The 23,476-nt window shown below is 42.4% G+C and overlaps 1 protein-coding gene across 1 annotated transcript in view; it reads left to right on the plus strand.

Moving 5' to 3' along the window:
- Nucleotides 1-7,879, plus strand: part of SPRYD7 (SPRY domain containing 7) — a 28,150-nt gene extending 20,271 nt beyond the window's left edge. Inside the window, exon 5 of the mRNA XM_008990174.5 lies at nucleotides 6,889-7,879. Coding sequence (XP_008988422.2) covers nucleotides 6,889-6,986 — 98 coding nt within the window. The 3' untranslated portion in view covers nucleotides 6,987-7,879. The remainder of the gene's footprint in view (nucleotides 1-6,888) is intronic.
- Nucleotides 7,880-23,476: the final 15,597 nt, after the last annotated feature.

The raw sequence follows: 23,476 nt of genomic DNA on the forward strand, positions 1-23,476 counted from the left end.
TGGCCGGGCGTGGTGGCTCACGCCTGTAATCCTAGCACTTTGGGAGGCTGAGGTGGGTGGACCACCTGAGGTCGGGAGTTCAGAACCAGCCTGGTTATCATGGTGAAAGCCCATCTTTATTTTAAAAAATAAAATTAAATTAAAAAATAAAAAGTCCTATTTGAAAAAAAAAAAAGACATACCCAAGACTGGGTAATTTATAAAGGAAAGAGGCTTAAGTGACTCACGGTTCTGCAGAGCTGGGAAGGCCTCAGGAAACTTACAATCATGGTGGAAGGGGAAGCAAAACACATCCTTCTTCACATAGCAAGAGGAAGGAGAAGATTGATCAAAGTGGGGGAAAGCCCGTTATAAAACCATCAGATCTTGTGAGAACTCACTCACAAGAACAGCATGAGCGTAACCACCGCTATGATTCAGTTATCTCCCACTGGGTCCCTCCACAACACGTGGGGATTATGGGAATTGTAATTCAAGATGAGATTTGGGTGGGGACACAGCCAAACCATATCAGCATGTATGTTAATTTTGTAGCTATCATCTAGGGATCTGGATATGTTGTCAATACGGACCTTTTTATATGGAACGTCGTCAGTAGGATATTACAATCCCACTTTGCAGGATTAAGAATAGTTTATGTTCCCCATGTATTAAAAAAAATTGTGAAATACAATGATTATACTTAAATATGCAATAACCATACTTACTTTTTCTTTCTTTTTTTTTGAGACATTTGCTCTTGTTGCCCAGGCTGGAGTGCCACGGCGCAATCTCGGGTCATTGCAACCTCTGCCTCCTGGATTCAAGTGATTCTCATGCCTCAGCCTCCCAAGTAGCTGGGATTACAGGCATGTGCCACCACGCCTGGCTACTTTTTTGTATTTGAGATGAGGTTTCTCCATATTGGTCAGACTGGTCTCAAACTCCCGACCTCAGGTGGTCCGCCCAGATCAGGCCTCCCAAAGTGCTGGGATTACAGGCATGAGCCACCGCACCTGGCTCCTTTTTCAACATGTAGTTTTATGTTTTAGAAAGTTTCAGAAAGCTTTACTGAATTTAGAAAACCTTTCTGCAAGTTATTGGGAATGATTTCATGACCAGGAAACGTAACTATAAATAATATTTTGGAATTAGGAATGGGAATTTTATGTAGACAGAGCATTAATAATCTTTACAAAATTCCCTAAATGTTAATGCTCTTCTGAGGGAAATAGTGACTTAGAATAATTTCATGTTTTGCTTTGGTAGTCACATATGTATACGTGCTGTTATTTCTCTACATGTATGTTCCTCCAAGACTTGGGCTACTTAAGAAATGACTCTATTACCACTTAATTACTTAAATCTTGGGGGTTGTTTTTGTTTTTTTGTGACAGTCCTGCTCTGTCCCCCAGGCTGGAGTGCAGTGGCCTGATCACAGCTCACTGCAGCCTCAAACTCCTGGGTTCAAAGCAATCCTTCCACCTCAGCCACCCCAGTAGCTGGGACTACAAGTGTGCACCGCTATTGGGAAAACAGGCATGAACCACTGCATCCAGCCTACCTTAATTTTTATTCTGAAATTCTAAGGGCCGGGCGCGGTGGCTTATGCCTGCAAACCCAGCACTTCGGGAGGCTGAGGTGGGTAGAACACGAGATCAGGAATTTGACACCCGCCTGGCCAGTAGGGTGAAACCCTGTCTCTACTAAAAATACAAAAATTAGCCAGGCATGGTGGTGTGCTCCTGTAATCCCAGCTACTTGGGAGGCTGACGCAGGAGAATCGCTTGAACCTGGGAGGCAGAGGTTGCAGTGAGCTGAGATTGTGCCACAAACTCCAGTCTGGGTGACAGTGCAAGACTTCATCTGAAAAAAAAAAAAAGAAAAGAAGAGAATTCCAAACATGTAAAGAAGTAAAAAGAATAGTATAATAAATCCTCATATACCCATCAGCCAGCTTCAAACAATTATCAACTTGCAGCCAATCAGGTTTCATCCATACTCCCCTGCCCCCAGCACTGCTACTGCTCCTCACCTCCCCTCCTTGGGTTATTTTGAGGAAAATGCCAGATAGCATATAATTTTATTCATAAATGTTTCATTTGTGTCTAAAAAATAGGTCTCTCCTTTCTTTTTTTTTTTTTTTTTAGAAAAACGTAACCACAATGTCTTTATCACTTTATTCTTTTTTTTTTTGAGACGGAGTTTCGCTCTTGTTACCCAGGCTGGAGTGCAATGGCGCGATCTCGGCTCACTGCAATCTCTGCCTCCTGGGTTCAGGCAATTCTCCTACCTCAGCTTCCCGAGTAGCTGGGATTACAGGCACACGCCACCATGCCCAGCTAATTTTTTTTTAATATTTTTAGTAGAGACGGGGTTTCACCATGTTGACCAGGATGGTCTCGATCTCTTGACCTCGTGATCCACCCGCCTCTGCCTCCCAAAGTGCTGGGATTACAGGCTTAAGCCACCGCGCCCAGCCTATCACTTTATTCTTTTTTATATTATCAACTGTTTTTTTTTTTTTGAGATGGTTTCACTATGTTACCCAGGCTGGAGTGCAATGGCAATATCTTGGCTCACTGCAACCTCCGCCTCCTGAGTCGCTGGGATTACAGGCATGTGCCACCACACCCAGCTAATTTTGTATTTTTAGTAGAGACAGGGTTGGTCAGTCTGGTCTCGAACTCCTGACCTCACGTGATCCACCCTCCTCGGCCTCCCAAAGTGCTGGAATTACAGGCATGAGCCACCGTGCTCAGCCAACTTTTTTTTTTGAAACAGTCTTGTTCTGTCACCCAGGCTGGAGTGTAGTGGTGTGATCTCAGCTCACTGCAACCTCTGCCTCCTGGGTTCAAGCGATTGTCCTGCCTCAGCCTCCAGAGTAGCTGAGATTACAGGTGTGCATCACCACACCCAGCTAACTTTTGTATTTTTACTAGAGACGGGGTTTCACCCTGTTGGCCAGGCTGGTCTTGAACTCCTGAGCTCAAGTGATCCGCCCACCTTGGCCTCCGAAAGCGCTGGGATTACAGGCATGAGCCACCATGCCCAGCCTATTTTATATTATCAGCTTAAAATCAACAGGCATATGATTTTTCTGCCTGTAGTTTTAATCTAAAAATATTTTTTCATCTAAGTTCTTAAATTTGGGTTATAATAAGAACTAATTAGGACTGGCTCAGTGGCTCACGCCTATAATCCCACCACTTTGGGAGGCTGAAGCCAGTGGAGCACTTGAGGTCAGGAGTTTGAGACCAGCCTGACCAACATGATGAAATACAAAAAAAATTTGCCAGGTGTGGTAGTGCCTGCCTGTAATCCCAGTTACATGGGAGGCCGAGACAGGAGAATCGCTTGAATCCAGGAGGTAGAGGTTGCAGTGAGCTGAGATTGTGCCATTGCACTCTGGCGTGGGCGACAGAGCAAGACTTTGTCTCCCCCCAACAAAAAAGAACGAATTAAGCCAGGCCCAGTGGCTCATGCCTATTATCCTAGCACTAGGCAGGTGGGTCACTTGAGGTCAGGAGTTCAAGACCAGCCTGGCCAATATGGTGAAACCCCATCTCTACTGAAAATACAAATATTAGCTGGGTGTGGTGGCATACACCTGTAATCGAAGCTACCTCATGGGCTAAGGCAGGAAAAAAAAAAAAATCACTTGAACCCAGGAGGCAGGGATTGCAGTGAGCTGAGATCACACCACTCCACTCCAGCCTGGGTGACAGAGCAAGACTCCATCTCAGAAAAAAAGAAAACAACGAAATAAATGTTTTGTAGTTTACTATAAAAGCAGTACTGGTGCAATGACTCATGCCTGTAATCCCAGCATTTTGGGAGGCTGAAGTAAGAGGGTTGCTCGAACCCAGGAATTCAAGACCAGCCTTGAGCAACATAGTGAGAACCTGTCTCTACATAAAATTTAAAAATTAGTCAGGTGCAATTGTGCATGCCTGTAGTCCCAGCTACTTGGGAGGCTGAACTGAGAGGATCTGTTGAGCCTGGGAGATCAAGTCTCCTGTGAGCAATGATTGTGCCACTGTACTCCAGCCTGGGTACCAGAGTAAGGCCCTGTTTCAAAAGAAAAATAAAATTAAAGTTAAAAAAATAGAAATAGCTTATCAATGATGACAAACCGGGATGTCAGAAGTATGCCTGTGATTACTTTTTAGTGTAAGGTTTTCATTAGCCTTCTTTTCTCCTAAAATTACTTTCAGTCACTTTTACCTTCTGTGTCCTTGCATGTAAACATGTTTTTAAAACTCAATTTAGTTTTGCATATTGGGTAAGCCTAAAAGCAATTCCTTTATTTACTTGAGTAAGTGAAAATTTAGTTTGATACTTGAAATAGGTTAGCCTGAGAAATAAAATAAATATCAGTAGAATGACAGTTATACAAGTTAAACTGTAGCAAATAAGCTTAATGCTCTAAACTGTTTCTTTTATTCAGCATTATTTGTAATGTACTAACGTTACGCTGAATTGTATTTCATAAATTGAACTCATAAATCACTCCAGTTAAACCAAGTATTTTAATAGCCTGATCTTATCAAAGATAAAAATAAAACTTAGATCACCTTACCTTTTTGTCTTCTATCTGTAATCCTTGATCAATCCAATCATTTGCTTTGTCTATTCTTTTTTTTTTTTTGAGATGGAGTCTCGCTCTGTCACCCAGGCTGGAGTGCAGTGGTGCAATCTTGGCTCACTACAACCTCCACCTCCTGGGTTCAAGCGATTCTCCTGCCTCAGTCTTCCAAGTAGCTAGGACTATAGGCACACACCACCATGCCCAGCTAATTTTTTTGTGTGTATTTTTAGTAGAGACAGGGTTTTACCATGCTGGCCAGGCTGGTCTCGAACTCCTGACCTTGTGATCTGCCCACCTCAGCCTCCCAAAGTGCTGGGATTACAGGCTTACAGTCATGAGCCACTGCACCTGGCCACTTTGTCTATTCTTACACTGAACCTATACAGAGAGAAAAACTGCATCACATCGAAGGTGTGTGGTTACAAAGTTAATACTTCCAGCCTAATCTGAGCTCTCAATAATTTTCATCGATTCTTTTTGTATCTCTGTGCATTCTGTGCCTCTTGTATTCTCCATTCATTCTCTGAAAATGCTCTTGCCTTCTACTTTACAAAAAAACAGACTCTCACAAGTGAACTCCAGCTTCCCTCTCTTCAAGTCCAATCCTGCCTTCTTTCCATCTCATCTCAGAAGTGGTGCTCTGCATGTTGCAAACACTCTGTCTGTAGTCTGGGTTTCAAATTCCCCAACTCTGGAATGTCACTTTGTCAGTTATTTCATCAGTATCTCATGTCATAGGCCTCCCTCTTCAGTGCTTATAAACATTCTGAGTCTTTCCCATCCCAAACATCCTTCTTGGGCATACATTCCTGACTAGTCCCTGGATGGCCACATTTCTTCTAGAGTAACCTACATCTGCCATCTTTATTGTTTTTCTTTTTTTTAACATTTAGGTTGGGGGTACATGTGAAGGTTTGTTACATAGTAAACTGGTGTTATGGGGTCGGGGGTTGTTGTACAGATTATTTGACTAGCTCAGGAGTAGAGCATTTGACAATTTGACACCTTTGTGGTTATTGTTCATTTGTTCTGCAACCCAACCTGGCTGCCATACACCACTCATTGAAACCACCCTTGTTAAAATCACTGGTGGCTTCATAAATGTGAAATCCAGTATTTACATTTTTTTCTGCATTCATGTTGAAATATAAAGTATATAGAAATGTGCATTAAACTTACATGTGCAATTTAACCAATGGCTACCAAGTGAACACCCACACCACTTAGATAAAGAAATATTTTCTGGGCCCAGATGCAGCCCGCACCACAGCTATGTTCCTCACCCAGGGAGAGTTAATCACTATTGGATGGCAGTGCTAATTATTTACTTGCTTTGCTTTACAGTCATGGTTTGTTTTGTCATCACCAGGGTCAAGGTAATGAACATAATTCTCACCCCAAAGGTTTCCTTCTGTCTCTTGTATCCTACTCACCTCTCCCTACCCCAGTCCCAACCAAATAACTACTGATCAGCTTTCTGTCACTACAGATTAGCCTGCATTTTCTAGACTATTTTATTAACAAAATCTTATGGTCTGTACTTTTCTTTTGGTCTGGGTTCTTTTACTCAGCACAGTTATTTGAAGATTCATTCATGCTGTAGCATGTATCAATAATTCATCAGTTTTTATTGCTGAGAAGTATAGCATTGTGTGAATATATCACAATTTCTGTATCCTTCAGTGGTTGATGGACATTAGGGTTGTTTCCTGTGTGGGGCTATTACAAATAAAGCTGTTGTGAACATTTGAAAATATGTCTTTGGATATACATACTCATTTCTCTTGAGTAAATGCGGGTAAAAACATTTAGAAGCTGAGTGAGGCCTGCAGTCTAGTTCACAGTAGTGCACCGATGTCAGTTTCCTGGTTTGGACGTTGATCTGTAGTCGTGTAAGATGTTACCACTGAGGCAAACTGGACAGAGGGTGCACTGGACTCTAACATTTTTGCAACTTCCTGTACATCTGTAGTTTTTCAAAATTAAACATTTTTTTAAAAGTAATACATCTAAATTGTATAAAATTGAGAAAATGCAGATAAGCAAATAAGAAAAAAATTACCCATGTTCACATTCTCTTGAGAGAATTACTAATAATATTTTGATATATATCCTTTCAATATGTTTGACAGATTTTTGTTTTTGTTATGGCTGTTTTTACCCATAGGATTATGTTTTGTAACAGGGACAGCAGATATATTTAGTCTTCTTACCTATTAATATTTTGGTATTATGGAGACAGTTTATTTTATATTGTGTATTCATTCAAATTAAAGTATTTGCTTCTAATTTATTTTCTTTCTTTTCCTATCCTTTAGTTGATGACAGTGCAATTTTGGATTGCCAGTTCAGTGAATTTTATCATACGCCTCCTCCTGGTTTTGAAAAAATATTATTTGAACAGCAGATCTTCTGAATGTATTTGTTTTTGAAACTTGTATTTCTGCACTGTTCAAAAATGTTTATCATTTAATAAAGCTTTACCTGGCCTATAGATGAAAATATATTCTTAAAAATATGCTTCTTAATGCTGTCTAAGGAACCAGTGTATTCATTATAGCACCCTGAAGTTGTGATTTAAAATACTTTATGTTTTGTGAAATGAAAATAAGCATTTGGGCAGTTTACTTAATTCTTATTTAAATAAATAGAACTGGATTTAATGAACAGTATTACATGGCTATATAGATATATATATTTAAAGAGGACTCTTTCTTACATAATATATTTGTTTTGATAGAGATGTAGAGTTGGGTGGGTGTTTTTGTCACTCTGAAGTTTAGACCTCATTAGGTATTTTAGGTCTGCAGTTGGATAATTTTGCATCTCTATCCTTTTTTATATACAATATAACAAAGTGAAAGAAATTTATATTATTGGGAACTTCATTTTTGGCGATCTATTTACTGTATCATGTACCACTTTGCTTAAAACTTAAATTGCTTATTTTGTTGTGTAATGTCATTGCTTTTGGTTTTCTCTGTGAAAGGAGATAAACGTTTCAATAATTGTCAGAGCATTTTATTGCCTCATGCTATGTTACCTCAATTTCAGAGTAAGTAGTGGTTGATTAGTAATGTAGTGTATACTGGCAGACATTTAGAGTAGTATATATAATGCTTTACATTTAAATGAGATTATTCTTTTAAGGATTTTTATTTGTATGTTTTCTGGAATAAATAATTGTAATTAAGGAATGTATAATACTATATTAAACACATTCTTCCTATTTTGTTAGTTACATGCTAAATTCATATCACCTGTGATTATTTCAGTTCAGATTTAAGTAAATCCTCTTCACGACCCTGAGTCTTTGCCCAGTTCCTAAGAATCCTGTCCCTTCGTTAACGCCCTGTGACCTGAACCAATCACTTCAGATACATTTGTCTGTTTTCAAATGAGCATGGCAAGGATGCATACATTTCCCTCCTTTTATCAACAAGAAACAGTACATTGTGCAGGAAAACATGGGTGTTAGAATTAGAAAGATATCCAAATTGTAGTTTTGCTGCTCATTCCATTTTCTTCTCAGGTGAGATTCCCAGTCTCTCCAAGTCTCAGATTCCCATTTATAAAAGGAGCAATCATACTGACATAAGATTCTATGATTAAATAAGGTAATACATGTATAACACTTCAATAATCATAGGCATTTAATAAATGTAGTTTCCTTGATGCTAAAGCATCAGAGAACGTGGTTTTCATGATGCACCTCAGACCAGCAACATCAGCATCACTAGAACTTGTTAAAAATGGACACTCTCAGGCTGCACCCCAGAGCCACCAAATCAGAAACTGGGAGATAGCACCCAGGAATCTGTGTTCAAAGTCCCTTCAGGTGAATCTGATAACTAAAGTTTGAGAACTGCTGCTCAGTAGAAAATTATTTGCCTACTATAAATTTCTAAGGATTTATGGTGGGCTATTTTTGACCCATAGGCTCAGAGAATCCTTCAAAATACTTTTTAAATGCTTATTTGGCAGACAAAAATGTGACAATATGCTTTGAAAACATGTATATATACTTGAGTAACATATAAATCCCAAATTTTACCTCTGAAGGTATATGATATTGAGCTATGTATTACTTACACATTTTGTCTAGCTTTCTATCATAATTTTAATTTGTAAAGAATGAGCTTACTTGGGAAAGCAAATTAAAGTGACTACTGTTTATTATCTTAATGATGTTATCTACCTCTTATTTTATGTAAAGCCAACCTTTTGAAAATCATATTCTTTTCTGCCTCTAATTATACACCAGAGGCATAGTACTAGAAATGATACTTAAGTTTATGTCCATGACAGCAGTTTGGTGAAATCTAGGTGTGCTTTTAGTCTACTCATGAGAAATCAAACTCAGAGAGGCATCCAATGAAACATTTGATGGTATGCCGGGGTCCAACCCATAGACCCAGGCTTGCACAACAGATAAATAACGTACACTGACCCAGATATTTTGCCTGTCAGTCTGGCTAAGGGTTCAGGCCACTCACCAATACTGAGAAGGGTCCCATAAAGAGTCAGCAGCCACAGCCCTTACCTGCCAGCAACATTCACATTTATCTAGTACAGATTAAATGACAAAGCTCTTGAGTAAACACCACTAGAGGGTCATTGACATTGCCAGTCTCCCCAGTAGAGAGCAATCATGCACCTTCAATAATCAAGTCTTAAGACCACATGAGTAAACAAGCTATTTAGACAAACTCTTCTACATTCCTATGTATCTACACCCGACGCTTTTAAAAGAATTCAGTTGCCTTCAGCCAAACCTTTTACTGAAGCTATGCAAACCACCCTCCTCCCCTTCCCCAGCCTTCCAAGGTTTGTGACTATTTCCTATAACTATCTTCCTATAACTGTAATTTTTCCCCTAAAATTTTTACCACCACCCTGACTGAACTCCCACAATGTTATTCCTTAAACTTTCAGGGTCATCAAAACATGGAAAGCCAGGAAAACTGCCACACCCAGGAAGAGCTTAAGAGGACATGACAAGTTTTAAGTATAATGTGGTATCTGGATGGGATGGTGGAGCAGAAAAAGAACATTAGGTGAAAACTGAGGAAATCTGAATAAGCCATGAACTTTAGTTAATAATGTATCATTATATCATTCATGAATTGTAACAAATGAACCATACTAACAGACATTAATAACAGGAGAAACTAGGAGAAGATATATGTGGGAACTCTATGCTGTCTTCTCTTTTTCTATAAATACAAACTGTTCTGAAAAATAAAGTTAGCTGAGCATGGTGGCTCATGTCTGTAATCACAGCACTTTGGGAGGCCGAGGTGGGTGAATCACCTGAGGTCAGGAGTTCAAAATCAGCCTGACCAACATGGCAAAACCTCATCGCTACTGAAAAATACAAAAATTAGCCAGACGTGGTAGCATATGCCTGTAATCCCAGCTGCTCAGTAGGCTGAGGCACGAGAATCACTTGAACCCAGGAGGCAGAAGTTGTAATGAGCTGAGATTGTGCCACTGCACTCCAGCTTGGGTGACAGAGTGAGACTCTATCTCAAAAAATAAATAAGTAAAGTCTATTTTTATAAGTACATTGACTAGGAGAGCTTTTTAAATAAAGCCTTTTATTAAGCCAATAGAATATCAGTACAGTACAATAGCTATACCTTAAATATGTAATAATAACTAAATATAAATGTAGTTAGTACATAAAACATACTTGTATTTTAACATGCAAAGACTTACATTTGTTCCTGGCTGAAGGAGGCATTGTTCACTGTCTTGATTCTGTTTATTGCAAAAGTCTATTTGTCCATACTAGTGTAGCTTTTCACACTCAAACTGAAAAATCAGTGTTTTATTTTCCATGTTATTTCACTGATTTAAACTTTGCAAGATATGTTAAATATCTGAAATGATGAAAATTTTATGAATAGTCAGTTTACATATTAAAACCCAGAAAAAGAATTTTTTTTTTTTGAGTTGGAGTCTTGCTCTGTCGTGCACACTGGAGTGCACGACACCATCTTGGCTCACTGCAACCTCCACCTCCCAGGTTCAAGTGATTCTCCTGCCTTAACCTCCTGAGTAGCTGGGATTACAGGCGCATGCCACCATACCCGGCTAATTTTTTAAATTTTTAGTAGAGATGGGGTTTTACCATGTTAGCCAAGATGGCTTCGATCTCCTGACTTCATGATCCACCTGCCTTGGCCTCCCAAAGTTCTGGGATTACAGGCATGAGCCACTGGGCCCAGCCAAGAATTTGGTTAACTGTCTTTGGCTTATCAAGTACAATTACTGGGATATGTTGTCAACTTGGATTACAAACTATATGGGTTAAGAATGGTATAAAATAAGATTATAATTTGAATTAAGGCTGTTCTAAATCACTAACAAAGCCAGACAAATGCATGGTGTTTTGCTCACATCTTTTTACTTTATGTTTACTTCTTTTTTTTTTGTTTTGTTACAAAGTCTTGCTCTGTTGCCCAGGCTGGAGTGCAGTGGTGCAATCTTGGCTCACTGCAACCTCCGATTCCAGGGTTCAAGCAATTCTCCTGCCTCAGATTCCTGAAGAGCTGGGATTACAAGTGCCCGCCACCACACCAGGCTAATTTTTATATTTTTAGTAGAGGCAGGGTTTCACCATGTTGGCCAGAATGGTCCTGATTTCCTGATCTTGTGATCCACCCACCTCAGCCTCCACATCTGACTTTTATGTTTACTTCTTAATGTAAGTCTAGATAGAGACCAGAAGCATAGCTGAAGAAATAAGTGAAATCTTGAATGTGGTAAGATATATTAAATTAATAATTTATTTTAGATTATACAATGACACTGACAAAATTGTCAGAAGACAATCTGTAATCCAAACTGGAATTTTTCTGTATGCAGGTATAACCAAGCATAGTACTTATAAATGGAATATAATCAACTACTACTGATATTACTGATATTAATTTGCATTATTGATGCAACCTGACAGGGAGACACTGTTGGGAGCTAACTGGGCTGTTCATATGAATAAGTGAAAACATAATAGTAGAATCAATTAACTATTATTCTTCCATTTACTGCATAAGACATGAGACTGTCTTCCAACTTGCTCTTTTAAAATAACTGGGACCAAATCATTAAAATAAATAGTGAAAATGAACACAGAATAATGTTAGATATAATTAGTGATGTAAATGAATCATGCCATCCATCTAAGAATTCTATGGAAATTTAAAGGAAAAGTTGTCCCATTATTGGTTGAAATATGCAGGCTGTAGTTTCAGAGGAATCATTACTATATAGTCATTTAACAATTAAATCACCTATATTTTCTGTTTCATAAATACAGTCAATTTGCTTAACGATGAGGATTGTTTCTGAGAAATGCATGTCAGGCAATGTCTTCATTGTAGTAACATCAGAGAGTGAACTTACACAAACCTAGATGGTAGAGCCTCCTACACACCTAAGCTATGTGGTATAACCCATTGCTCCTGGTCTACAAACCTGCACAGCATGTCACTACATGGAACACTGTGCACAACTGAAACACAATGACAAGTATTTGTGTATCCAAACAGAAAAGGTACAGTAAAAATGTAAAAGAGTTTTTTAAAGGTATGCTTGTATAGAGTACTTACCATAAATAAATGGAGCTTGCAAGACTGGAAATTGCTCTGTGTGGGTCAGTAAGTAAGTGGTAAGTGAATTGAGGGCCTAGGACATTACTACAGACTTTATAAGCATTGCACACTTAAGCTACACTAATGGATTAAAAATTTTTTCTTCAATAATCAATTAACCTTTGCTTACTGTAACCGTTTTACTTTATAAGTTTTTTAACTTTTTTACTCTTGTAATAACACTTCATTTACAACACAAACACAATGTACAGCTGTATAAAAATATTTTCTTTATATCCTTATAAGTTTTTTCTTCTTTTTTTTTTTTTTTTTTTTTTGCTTTTTAATACTTTTTTGGTAAAAAAACAAGACATAAACACATACATTAGCCTAGGCCTACAAAGGGTTAGGGTCAATATCACTGTCTTCCATCTCCACATCTTGTCCTACTGGAATTTCTTCAGGGGCATTAACGGGCATGGAGCTGTTACCTCCTGTGATAAGAAGGCCCTCTTTTGGATACCTCCTGAAGGACCTGCCTGAGGCTGTTTTACAGTTAACTTTTTATATATATATATAGGCAGGAGGACACTCTAAAATAATGATAAAAATTATAGTACCGGTTGGTCCAATGGTAGTGGGTGTTCAGAACTTATTAACAGTTAGTGTCACTAAAGTTGGTATACAACCCCCCACTGCTAAATTTGAACGGCTTAAATTTTTTTTAAGAAAAATATCCTGGGTGCAGTGACTCACACCTGTAATCCCAGCACTTTGGGAGGCCAAGGCAAGCAGGATTTCAATCAGGATTTGAAGACCAGCCTGGCCAATATGCTGAAACCCCATCTCTACTAAAAATACAAAAATTAGCTGGGCATGGTGGCACATGCCTGTAATCCCAGCTACTCAGGAAGCTGAGGCAGGAGAATCACTTGAACCTGGGAGGCAGAGGTTGCAGTGAGCCAAGATTGCACCACTGCATTCCAGCCTGGGTGATAGAGCAAGACCCCGTCTTAAAAAAATAATAATACAGTAAATAAATAAATCAGGAATATAGTTGTGTCCTATCATTATCAAGTATTATGTACTATACATAATCATGTATGTTATGCTTTTATATGACTAGCAGAGCAGTAGATTTGTTATACCAGCATCGTCACAAGCAAGAGTAACATGTTACACTAAGATGTCATGATGACTCTGGTTTCACTAAGAAATAGGACTTTCTCAGCTTCCCTCTAATCTTATTGGATATCTGTCATATATGCCGTCCACTGTTGACTGAAACATCATGTGGTACATGACTGTATTTAAGATAGTCCTCACCCTCAAGGAACTCTGCGTGAGTCTCCATGCTCAGCCTACACCACATTTTAAGAAAGACACTGATTAACCAGTGAAGGCTATGTGGCTGCTGAGGGTCTGCCTAATTAATCTATGAATGAACAAATAAATAATCCTTGAGGAAACTGAAAATGTTAGAAGAAAACACTCAATCCACTGGGTAATTGAAGCCAAAATGACTTGCAAAATGCTAATTATTATAGGAATAAGAGTGGAAAAAAAAGTTCAAAGAAATCTATAGCCTGATGTGTGTGTGTCTTATAAATGTATCTCAGGAAAGACGTTATAGATGTGTTCAGATATCTGATAGTTCATGGCTTGAAAAAAATAAATAGATTTATTCTCTATTGCTCTGGAGGCTGAGAATTATTGAAATGTACCAGGAAGCAGTTTTCAGCTTAAGATGATAAATAACTTTGCCATCAGTTCACTGCTTAAATGGTTGCCTTGCAACATAATGCAAACTGCTGGTCCCTTGAATTGTTCTAACAGGCTGTTTTTAAAAATGCAGGTTTTGGTCTTATTTAGGTAATGAGTCTTATTCCATTTTGGGCTGCTAGTACAGAATACCACAGACTAGGTAATATATGATAATGGAAGTTTGTATCTCATATGTATGGAGGCTGGGAAGTCCAGGATAAAGATGCCAGCATCTGGTGAGGGCCTTCCTGCTGTGTCATCCCACGGTGGAAGGCATCATCACATGGTGGAAGAGCAAAGAGAAAGCAAGATGGGGCAAATCCACTACTAATGTAACAGCATTCATCTGTTTATGAGGGCCATGATCCCACAACCCAAACACCTTCCATTAGGCTCCACCTCCCAACATTACTGTAAGGGATCAAGTTTCCAGCACATGAACTTTGGGGAACACATTCAAACTATAGCTTACATTAAAGCTAACAGATCAGATGACTGCCCTTGAAAAAACAGTTTGGAACTCACAGTTCCCAACAGTGGAGGCATGCCACACCATGCAGTGTCACAAGCAGGCACTGGGATCCATCAAGAGGCAGAGAGGTGAAAAGAAAGCATGACTCCACAGGCAAGGCAGGCTAAGCCAATTTAGGATTCACTTGCTTAATTAATTTCATGGGCTGTGGGACATAGTGGCTGTGCCTCTAGTTCTCTGGTCCCTGACCTAGGGGTGACCAGGATAGGAATATTGGCCTGGAGTCTAAGAGCCTGTATTATTTATGTGACGGCTCTTCATCAGCACAAATAGCAGTTAATTGTTCACCCACCTTTATCCCTGGGTTACATGCAGACAAGGAGATGTGGCCCTAAGGGCAGATAGTGAGAAAACATTTGATTTTTTGTGTTTGTTTTTGTTCTATTCTTAAAATTAGATTGGACTATATACATCAAGGCTCTGAAAATGTACAATTCTTGAAACTAATGAAGTTTACTACAATCTATCTTTGGTAGTGGCACTCTTGAATTTTTTTCTTGGCTGTTTCTCCAACTATATTGATATTTAGAAATGGTTTGTTACGACTGGGCACCGTGGCTCACACCTGTAATCCCAGCACTTTCGGAGGCCGAGGTGGGCAGATCATGAGGTCAGGAGATTGAGACCATCCTGGCCAACGTGGTGAAATCTAGTCTGGTGACAGAATGAGACTCCATCTCAAAAGAAAAGAAAAGCCTTGTTACTTGGATTTTACAAATTCAGACTTTATGAGATTCAATCTCTGAAATTCCTTTTCAATTTTTTATTTTTGAAGGACACTTTAAAGCAAACATTATGTAAATTAGGTTGGGGGAAAATGTGGAAACCCATCATAAAAACAATTTTCCAACATTTTAGAAGTATGTGTCTTCCTATAGACAGTTGTCATGCATTGTTACAGGAAGCCCTCCCAAAAGCCACCCCACCTCTCTTTAAGGAGAATGGCCCAGTCCTCTCCTGAGTCCACACAGGGGAGGTAACAGCATTGCTTTTGTTGTAAATTATGTAATGAAAATTTTTAAAAATTTCACCTTAATACTTTTTTAATTTTGGAGGCAGCCAGGGCTTACCTGTACACTGACTTAAGACCAGTTGAATAAAGTGCACACCTTAAAAAAAAAAAGCATCATTGCAAGCCCGGCACAGTGACTCATGCCTATGATCCCCGCACCTTGGGAGGCCGAGGTGGGTGGATCATAAGGTCAGAGTTCGAGACCAGCCTGGCCAACATGGTGAAACCCTGTCTCTACTAAAAATACAAGAATTAGCTGGGCGTGGTAGCACATGCCTGTAATCCCAGCTACTCAGGAGGCTGAGGCAGGAGAATCACTTGAACCCAGGAGGTGGAGGTTGCAGTAAGCCAAGATCATGCCACTGCATTCCAGCCTGTGCTATGGATGGAGATTCCATCTCAGCAAAAAAAAAAAAAAAGAAAGAAAGAAAGAAAGGAAAAAAGAAAACAGCATCATTGCAAGCATTATTGCACAATGAGACTCTCCAAACTCAAGTTACCTGGACATGCCTCTCCACCCCACCCCACGGACCAAGACACCCTCCCCCTTGTCGTACTGAAGAACCTGAGCAAACTGTGTATCTGAAAAACACTCACCTAGTAGTAAAAAGCCTAGCCTATGGCATTGGACTGCCCAGATCCAAATCCCAGCCCCAGCACTGACAAGTAGATCATCTCTCTCAGCCTCCGTGTTTCCATCTGCAAAATGGGCATATCAATTGTCACAGCAGCTGATTGTGAGATGGGATTTAATGGATCTGGGCTGAGCCATGAGAGCTTTGAGTTTTAGAAAATCTTTCAGGAGATTCTAACTATGTGTTAAGGATCAAGAACCACTAATATAATGATACTTGTCACAGTGAAATATTTATTATTGATTATAATGGTTATAATAATTATTATAGTTATATAATTTAAAAGTAAATATATAATATATATTCTAATAAGTATTTACTATTATTTGAGATGGAGTCTCACTCTGACTTCCAGGCTGGAGTGCAGTGACTGGTGCAATCTCAGCTCACTGCAACCTCCCAGGTTCAAGCAATTTTCCTGCCTTAGCCTCTCGAGTACTTGAGTAGCTGTGATTATGGGTGCCCGCCACCACACCTGGCTAATTTTCATACTTTTTGTTAGAGATGGGGTTTTGCCATGTTGGCCAGGCTGGTCTGAAACTCCTGACCTCAAGGGATCCACCCACCTCGGCTTCCCAAAGTGCTGGGATTACTGGCATGGGCCCAGCCACAGTAAAATTAATAACACCCCCTTCACTCTCCGGGAAGACTGGGATTAGATGAAAATTTATATCAGAATTTCATTAACCTTTTCATAAATGACCAGATTGTGCATATTTTAGGCTAGTGGGCCAGACCGTTTCTGCCACAACTGCTCAAAACATGAAATATGGAAGTGAATGGATTTGGCTGTGTTCCAATGAAACTTTATTGCTAAGAGTAGGCAGTAGGCAGGATTTGGTCTCTGGGCCATGGTTTGCCTTCCCCTGGATTATTAGCCATGAGACATGGAAAGAACAAGACCCCTGCAGGGTCACACACAAGCCAGCGAGTAGCAGGACGGTTTGTTCAGTGGGAGAGAATTCCTGCTGCAGCTTCTGCCTCTGGCCTCTCCGATGCAGAGGCTCACCAGGTCAGGGGTCTCCTGTAACTGGCCTCTTGTGCCCTGCAGCTGCCAAGAAGGATTGCATCATGATACATTGTGTCACTTTCCCCTAGTTCCAGGAAAGCCCTCCCTGCCTCCACATGTACGGAATGACACTCATGGAAACCAGCCTCATGTTTTTAGGGAGAAGCTGCATAGGGCTCCTGCTGCCTTCCACCTGAGGGGTGGTGCAGGTTTCCAGCCTGGGATGGGCCAGGGCTCTGCCAGGAAGCTTCCCAGGATGTTCCTGTACCTCCTGCAGTAGGGACCTGTACAGCACAGACCTGTACTTCCTGCAGATGGGGACCAGGGCATCTGAGTGTCCCCCATCAGGGGAGATACCCCTCTGCCCCCAGGCTGGCCAAGACATTGCCAAGGTGGGGCTGGCTGAGGAGCTCCATGGTTCAACCTCGTCAGCTTTGCTCACTTCTGTGCCACATATATCAGTCCCAGATCATTATTATCTACAGCCCCCAGCTCTATGGCTTGGTCTTTGTGGCCAAAAATCTCAGCAAGCCCTGAAACTCCATAAGAAGGGAGAGAATATGTCCTGGGCAGTATTTGTATTGGTTGTCATTCACTCACTTCATTGATGGAGCACTTGCTATGGGCCATGCTCTGTTCTAGGTACCGGGGATTGGGTGAAAGAAACAGACAAGGGCCCTGCTTTCTTGGGGTGATGTGCTGATAGAGATGAGGCCCAAACAGGAAGCCAGGGCAGGGGGACAGAGCATGATGGCATGCCTAGTGAGGGACGGCTTGGCATTCAAGCTGACATCATAAGGAAAGACAGTGAGCTGCGCAGGTGTCTGGGAGAAGAGTTTTTTTTTTTTTGGAAACAGAGTCTTGCTCTGTCGCCCAGGCTGGGGTGCAATGGCACAATCTCGGCTCACTGCAACTTCCACCTCCTGGGTTCAAGTGATTCTCCAGCCTCAGTCTCCTGAGTAGCTGGGATTACAGGCACACACCACCACACCCAGCTCATTTTTGTATTTTTAGTAGAGACAGGATTTTACTATGTTGGCTGTGCTGGTCTCTACCTCCCAATCTTAAGTGATCCACTTGCCTCATCTCCCAAAGTGCTGGGATTACAGGCATGAGCCACCGTGCCTGGTGTGGGAGAAGAGCCTTCTAGGCAGTGGGAATGGCATATGCAAAGGTCCTAGGTCAGGAGTGTGCCTGGACTTGGGTTTTCCAACCTCAGCATGGTTGATATTTTGGGCTGAAACTTCATTGTTGGGTTCTGTCCTGTGCATTGTGGGATGTTTAGCGGACCCCCAGTCTCTACCCACTAGATGCCAGCAGCACCCCCTACCAGTTGTGACATCCAAAAGTATCTCTAGGTCTTGTCAAGTGACTCTTGGGGGATGCAGTCATCCCCAGTTGAGAACCATTGACCTATTGTGTTCAAGAAACAGCAAGGAGGTCAGCGTGGCCAAGAAAGAGCAGCTGAGGCACAGAGTGGAAGGAGCCGGGACGTCGTTCAAGATCATCAGGACTTTATGACCCTGAGTGAAATGGGAGTGCTGACGGGTCTAGCTGGGAAGTGTTAAGAGCTGACTTGGGTTTTTTGTTTGTTTGTTTTTTGAAATGGAGTCTCGTTCTGTTGCCAGGCTGGAGTGAAGTGGTATGATCTCAGCTCACTGCAACCACCACCTCCCGGTTAAAGCAATTCTCCTGCCTCAACCTCCCAAGTAGCTGGGATTACAGGTACCCGCCACTACACCCAGCTAATTTTTGTAGTTTTAGTAAAGATGAAGTTTCTCCATATTGGTCAGGCTGGTCTCGGACTCCCAACCTCAGGTGATCCACCCACCACAGCCTCCCAAAGTACTGGGATTACAGGCATGAGCCACTGCCAACTTGGGTTTTAACAAATCCCTCTGGTCACGGGATGGAGGATAGGCTGTGGGACATGGACAGGAGTGTGGCGGGACCAAGAGCAGGGGCAGGGAGGGGAGGAAAGAGCCTATTTATTGCAAGAGCCAAGGCAGGAGGCCAGGCTGGTGAAACCCTCAGGCTACTACCAACTCTGTGTGTGCGCGTGGGTGGATGTTCATGCATGTGTGTGCATGGTGTACATGTGCGCACACATGTATGAGTGTGAGCATGGATTGCTTGGGTATGCACATGCGCCTGTGTGTGTGGATGTGTGCCCATATTGTGTGTGTTGCTGTGTACGCTAGCATGCTTGCATAAGTGTGCAAATGTGCATGCATGTGTGCATGCCTTGTGTGTGTGTATGCGTGCACACATGAGCAGATGTGCACAGGATGGTTGCTCAAATAGCCAGACAAGGACTGGGAAAAGAACAGCCCCACAGGTGCTTTTAGACTCCCAGAGCAGGAAAGCTTGGCTCCATCTGGGGCTCACCCTTCCTCAAAGATGGGGGCTAAGCCCTAACCAAGGTCATACCTCCTTTCTTGCATTAAAAGAATAAAGTTCACCATGCCCCAGGGCTGTTTCCTGGCTGTGGTCAGTTCAGTGGGGACACGGAAGTCCTCCCTGCTCTCTGTCCTCTTTGGGGAGCTGTCAAAGGTGGAGGGGTTCGTGAGCATCAAAGCAAGGCTACCCCCTGCCTATCTGCTAGGATGTCCCCATCATCCTGAAAGTCCCCCTTCTCCGCTGCCTTTCCACCCCTCCCCGTCCCAGCCAAGCTCACTTTCATTCATTCTCTCCACCACCCACCCACCGAGAGCCCAGCTCCCACTGCTCCTCAAAACCTGTCATACCTCTGTCCCCATCATCCTTCTGTGACCAAAGTAAGATGTGTTTTAGTGTTCGGTGGCCTACATGCTCAGGAGGCCTGGGTGCAGAACACCTCTGTGGTGGAGAAAGTGTGCCTCAGGCTCCAGCCTGGCTGGAGAGAGTCCTAGAGGCCTGTGACCTGCAGCAAGATGTGGACAGCTTCCCTGCGGGAGTCCACACTTCAATGGGGAGCAGGTGAGAGTCTCAGGGTCTTTTGGGTCAGGGAGGCATTGCAGTTGGGGGTCATTATGGTCCCTGACTCATCATGGACAGTATGATGGAGAAATGCAGGGAATGGTCAGGGATGTGGGGGAGAAGAAGGGCTCAGCTAAGGGTCAGGCACATACTAGGTGCTCAATAAATAATTATTAATCAATAAATAGAAATGATTAATCTCCCAACAAAGAGAGAGGCAAGGAGTTGTGGTAGGGATTGGCTGTGAGGGTCTCTCTGACAACTGAGAGTGAGATGGCTAGACTCCTGTCTTACTCTGCCCTGCCTTGCTGGGTGACATTGATCTAATTGCTTCCCTTCTCTGGGCCTCACCAAAGGTTCTGGACAGAGATGTCCAAGACACAGGATATATGCATCTGGAGCTATGGCTTGGGCAGGAGCTGGCAAACTGTGACCCCCAGGCCAAATTCAGCCCTCCACTTGTGTGTGTGTGTGTGTGTGTGTGTGTGTGTGTGTGTGTGTGTGTGTTTGAGATGGAGTCTCACTCTGTTGCACAGACTGGAGTGCAGTGGTGCAATCTTGGCTCTCTGCAACCTCCCCCTCACACATTCAAGAAATTCTCCTGCCTCAGCCTCCTGGGTAGCTGGGATTATAGGCGCATGCCACCACACCTGGCTAATTTTTATATTTTTAGTAGAGACAGTGTTTCACCATGTTGGCCAAGCTCATCTCAAACTCCTGACCTCAGGTCATCTCTCCATTTCCCTCAGAGTCAAAGCCCAAGTCGTGATGATCCCTGGCAAAGTCCCTGTCACCTTGTTCTGGTATCCATCATCCCCATCTCCCATCGTCATCTCCTGGCTTCACTCCAGCCTCCAGTCTCTGTGATGTTCCCTGATACCCTGCAGCACACTCTATCCCCAGGGCCTTTGCACCTGCTGATCCCACTGTTGGAAATCTCTCCCCAGGAGTCCCCAGGGCTCATCCCTCACTTCTATCACATTCACAGAGAAGCATTCCCTGATTACTTTATCCACCACCACCACCGCAACCCTGCTCATGCTAGTGCGCCTTACACCCACACCTGCCTTGCCCTGCCCTGCCTTGCCCTGCCCTGCCCTGCCCCGCCCCGCCCCGCCCCGCCCCCCCTCCCCTCCCCCCCCTCCCCTCCCCTCCCCTCCCCTCCCCTCCCCTCCCCTTCCCTTCCCTTCCTTTCCTTTCCTTTCCCTTCCTTTCTTTTTTCCTTTCCTTTTCTTTCTTGAGACAGAGTCTTGCTGTGTTCCCCAGGCTGGAGTGCAGTTATGCAATCTCAGCTCACTGCAACTTCCACCTCCCAAGTTCAAGCAATACTCCCACCTCAGCCTCCTGAGTAGCTAAGATTAAAGGCAGGTGCCACCATTTTTGTACTTTTGGTAAAAATGGGGTTTCACCATGTTGGCCAGGCTGATCTCGAACTCCTAACCACAAGTGATCCACTCACCTAGGCCTCCCAAGGTGCTGAGATTACAGGTGTGAGCCGCGGCATCTGGCTGCACTTGCTTTAGTATTTATTCTTCATAGCGCTTTCCACCTGATGTGCTGTCTGTGTTACTGGTTTGTTTATGGATTGCCTGTCTCTCTCCCATTCATTAGAATGACAGATTTATTCAGATAGCAGAAACTTTGTTTCATTCATTGTTGTTTCCCCAAAGCCTAGAACCCTGACAGGGATATGATAACCAGGCAGTAGTTGCTAGTGGAATGAATTAATGTAAGAATGAATGAATGTGTCATCTGAGTCTAGATTACAGAGAAAAAAAAAAGAATGAATGAATGGCTGGGTGCGGTGGCTCATGCCTGTAGTCCCAGCAGTTGGGGAGGCCAAGGCAGGTGGATTGCTTGAAGGCAGGAGTTCGAGACCAGCCTGGGCCAACATGGTGAAACTCCATCTCTACTAAAAATACAAAAATTAGCCAGGCATGGTGGCACACCTGTAATCCCAGCTACATGGGAGGCTGACTCACGAGAATTGATTGAAGCCAGGAGGTGGAGGCTGGAGTGAGTTGAGATCATGCCACTGCACTCCAACATGGATGAAAGAGCGAGACTCTGTCTCAAAAATAAATAAAAATAATTTTTAAAAGAAATGTATAAAAGACAAGAAGGCCTAGATAGAAGGAATAAGTGATAGTAATCAATACTACACAAGGGAAATCATAGTGAATGAGAATTTATTTGTAAATTTCAGGATAGCTAGAAGACAAGGATTGTTGTGTTCTCAATACAAAAGATAAATGTTTGAGGTGATGACTATTTCAGTTACCCTGATATGATCATTACATACTGTCTACATCAAGGGTCCCCACACCCCCAGTCACGAATCAGTACCAGTCTGAGGCCTATTAGGAACTGGACAGGCAGCACAGCAGGCGAGCAGCAGCACAGGCTTCATCTGTGTTCACAGGCACTCCTTATTGTTCGCATCACCACTTAAGCTCCACCTCTAAATGAGTGGCCACGTTAGATTCTCATAGGAGCACAATCCCTACTGTAAACAGCACATGCGAGGGATCTCAGCTGCATGCTTCTTCTTCTTTTTTTTGAGATGCAGTCTCGCTCTGTTGCCAGGCTAGAGTACAGTACAGTGGCACGTTCTTGGCTCACTGCAACCTCTGCTTTTCGGGTTCAAGCCATTTTCCTGCCTCAGTATTCTGAGTAGCTGGGATTACAGACATGTACCACTATGCATGTCTAATTTTTGTATTTTTTTAATAGAGGCGGGGTTTCACCATGTTGGCCAGGCTGGTATCAAACTCCTGACCTCATGATCCACACGCTTTAGCCTTCCAGAGTGCTGGGATTACAGGCATGAGCCACCATGCCCTGCAGCTGCATGCTTCTTATGAAAATCTAATGCCTGATGATCTATCACAGTCTCCCATTGCCCCCAGAGGGACCATCTAGTTTCAGCAAAACTAGCTGAGGCTCTCACTGATTCTACATTATGGTGAGTTGTATAAGTATTTTGTTATATTTTACAATGTGATAATAATAGAAGCAGGCCAGGCACAATGGCTCATGCCTATCATCCCAGCACTTTGGGAGGGTGAAGCGGGCAGATAACCTGAGGTCAGGAGTTCGAGACCAGCCTGATGAAACACCATATCTACTAAAAATACAAAAAATCAGCCAGGTGTGGTGGCAGGCACCTGTAATGCCAGCTACTTAGGAGGCTGAGGCAGGAGAATTGCTTGAACTCAGCAGGCAGAGGTTGCGGTGAGCCAAGATCATGCCATTCCTCTCCAGCCTGGGTGACAAGAGCAAAACTCCATCGCAATAAATAATAATAATAATAGAAATGAAGTGCACAATAAATGTAATGTGCTTGAATCATCCCGAAACCACCCCCGACCTCAGGTCCACAAAAAGTTGTCTTCTAC

Source organism: Callithrix jacchus, chromosome 1 (genome assembly GCF_049354715.1).
Source record: "Callithrix jacchus isolate 240 chromosome 1, calJac240_pri, whole genome shotgun sequence".
NCBI lineage: Eukaryota > Metazoa > Chordata > Mammalia > Primates > Cebidae > Callithrix > Callithrix jacchus.